General features: G+C 55.7%; 1 protein-coding gene across 1 annotated transcript; it reads right to left on the reverse strand.

The window, feature by feature from the left end:
* Positions 1–1,868, reverse strand: LOC131290472 (uncharacterized). Its single transcript, XM_058319622.1, has 3 exons — positions 1,743–1,868; positions 1,032–1,679; positions 1–375 (listed from the first exon to the last, which is right to left on the reverse strand). The coding sequence occupies exons 1-3, from the start codon at positions 1,866–1,868 to the stop codon at positions 1–3; spliced, it is 1,149 nt and encodes a 382-aa protein (XP_058175605.1).

Genomic DNA, 1,868 nt, shown 5'->3' on the forward strand with positions numbered 1-1,868 from the left:
TTAGTGGCGCACACTATCGAGGATGACTTTCCGCGGTAGCACCTTCTGATAAAACGGCGTGGCCAACGCGTGCGAGCGTGACCGGAACAGGCCGAGCTCGGTGAGATACCGCGGCCGCTGGATCTCCGCCCGCTCGTGCAGATGCTCGATCAGGTAGCGCACCGAGCGCAGGTGGCGGATGTCTTGGAAGAGCGCCTTCAGCGTGCGCAGGTCGTCCGGGAAGTCGGGCCGGATGCTGTCGATCGCGTCCCGCCGGCAGCTCGTCCGCAGCTCCATCGGCAGGGTGCGGCCGAAGGCGACGTGGCGCTCGCGGGACGCCCGGGCCGCCCGCCGGTCACTCCGCATCACCTGAGCGATTCGCTTCTGCAGCGCCATCTGGGAAGTGAGAACCAAGAGTCAATACATCTCCCCCTTTTGGATGTCGGAATTGGCACAGATCATTATGATGTAAATAGGAACAGACAACAACATACCGCCTAATGATATAATAAAATGATTCACATGTAATTTAGCTTGCCTGAGAAATTGCTAATGCCCTTATCGAGACGAGGACTTTTAGTGTCAAATTGACTTTCCTTCCTCTAAACGGAACCTAGCCTGACGCCTGACTTCTTTCCAAAAACCCCATTTGGTAGAACGTTGCGTTATTACACCCTATAGCTATTCTGGGCAAAGGTGACAGTAAAAGTCCTCGCCAAATAAGGACATCATAATGTAAATATAACAGATGTCGCCTAATGATGTAATATAAATGATTTGTAATATTAGATTAGTTTGTAGTACGGGAAGTTGGTAAACGGGAAAAAACATCCTCTTCAGTTAGTTATTTCATGCCCCTGAATGTATGCAATCCTCAAACAAACAAACAAACAAACAAACCAATGGTTTTCGTAAACCAAGCAAAGACTTGCTTGCTTACATTACTGTAGCCTTCTAGTACTTTAGTGCAGTGATCTAAATATTCCTAGTCCAATTAGAAACTGGTCAAAGATGGAAATGGACAATGGTAGTGTGTGTATGTTGGTACTTACACTCTCGAGGTTCCAGTGGTAGGCGGCCTCGGCCGGTATGGCGCGCACCTCCTTCGTGTCGACGCGGATCGCCCGGGCCATCTCGTCCTCGATCTCGATCGAGAACAGCTGCTTGATGATGTCGCGCGTGATGTTGGACTTCTCCGCGCCGAGCCCGTTCAGCCACTCGGAGAAGTCCTGCGCGCCCAGGTCGATCAGCTCCTCGATCTGCTGGAACAGCGGCTTGTCGAGCAGCTTCTGGTCCGTCCGGTAGTACTTCGTCTGCCAGCGGATCCGCTCGTTGCTCGTCTTCCGCAGGAACCGCTCCATCCAGTTGCCGCCGGCTTCCGTCGCCCGCTGGCGCGATTCCGTCCGCTGTTCGACGGTCAGCTCGAACGGCTTCGCTCGACTGCTGCCCGCCCGGGTGGCCTCGCCCCCGTCCGTGTCATCACCGTCGGTCGTGCCTTCGGTGCCGTGCGACGACCCGGTCCGGGCACGCCCATCCGGTCCGGCTGATTGGCGCACGTCCTGCAACCGAACGGCCAGGATCCCTTCGAACTCCCGGTCGTCGAAGGGCGGCAGATCCATCTCCAACCGCTTCATGCGCTCGTACAGCCGCCTCGGCACGGTGTGGGTCATGTCCAGCGACGCCGGGTCGCGCGGAGTTTGCTGCAACCATTCCCGCTACAGAGGTGAGTCCCCAAAGCCCTGCCTCCGGCGCCCTTCGCTTACCACTTTCAGCTTGCTCTCCACATCCTTTATCAACACGTCCAGCTCGTGCTCAACCGCTTGCTGACGCGAGAAGCGCTTCACTCTCCGCTCATTACTGCTCGCCTTCATCACGCAATTATCGGACAT

This window comes from Anopheles ziemanni, chromosome X, assembly GCF_943734765.1.
Source record: "Anopheles ziemanni chromosome X, idAnoZiCoDA_A2_x.2, whole genome shotgun sequence".
In the NCBI taxonomy this organism is placed as follows: domain Eukaryota; kingdom Metazoa; phylum Arthropoda; class Insecta; order Diptera; family Culicidae; genus Anopheles; species Anopheles ziemanni.

Excerpts from the sequence above, each read along its gene's own strand:
- LOC131290472 (XM_058319622.1), bottom strand. The coding sequence starts at position 1,868 with ATGTCCGATAATTGCGTGATGAAGGCGAGCAGTAATGAGCGGAGAGTG. Across the intron at positions 1,680-1,742 it reads TGGAGAGCAAGCTGAAAGTG|CAAACTCCGCGCGACCCGGC; the intron begins GTAAGCGAAGGG and ends GAATGGTTGCAG. Across the intron at positions 376-1,031 it reads ACCACTGGAACCTCGAGAGT|ATGGCGCTGCAGAAGCGAAT; the intron begins GTAAGTACCAAC and ends CTCACTTCCCAG.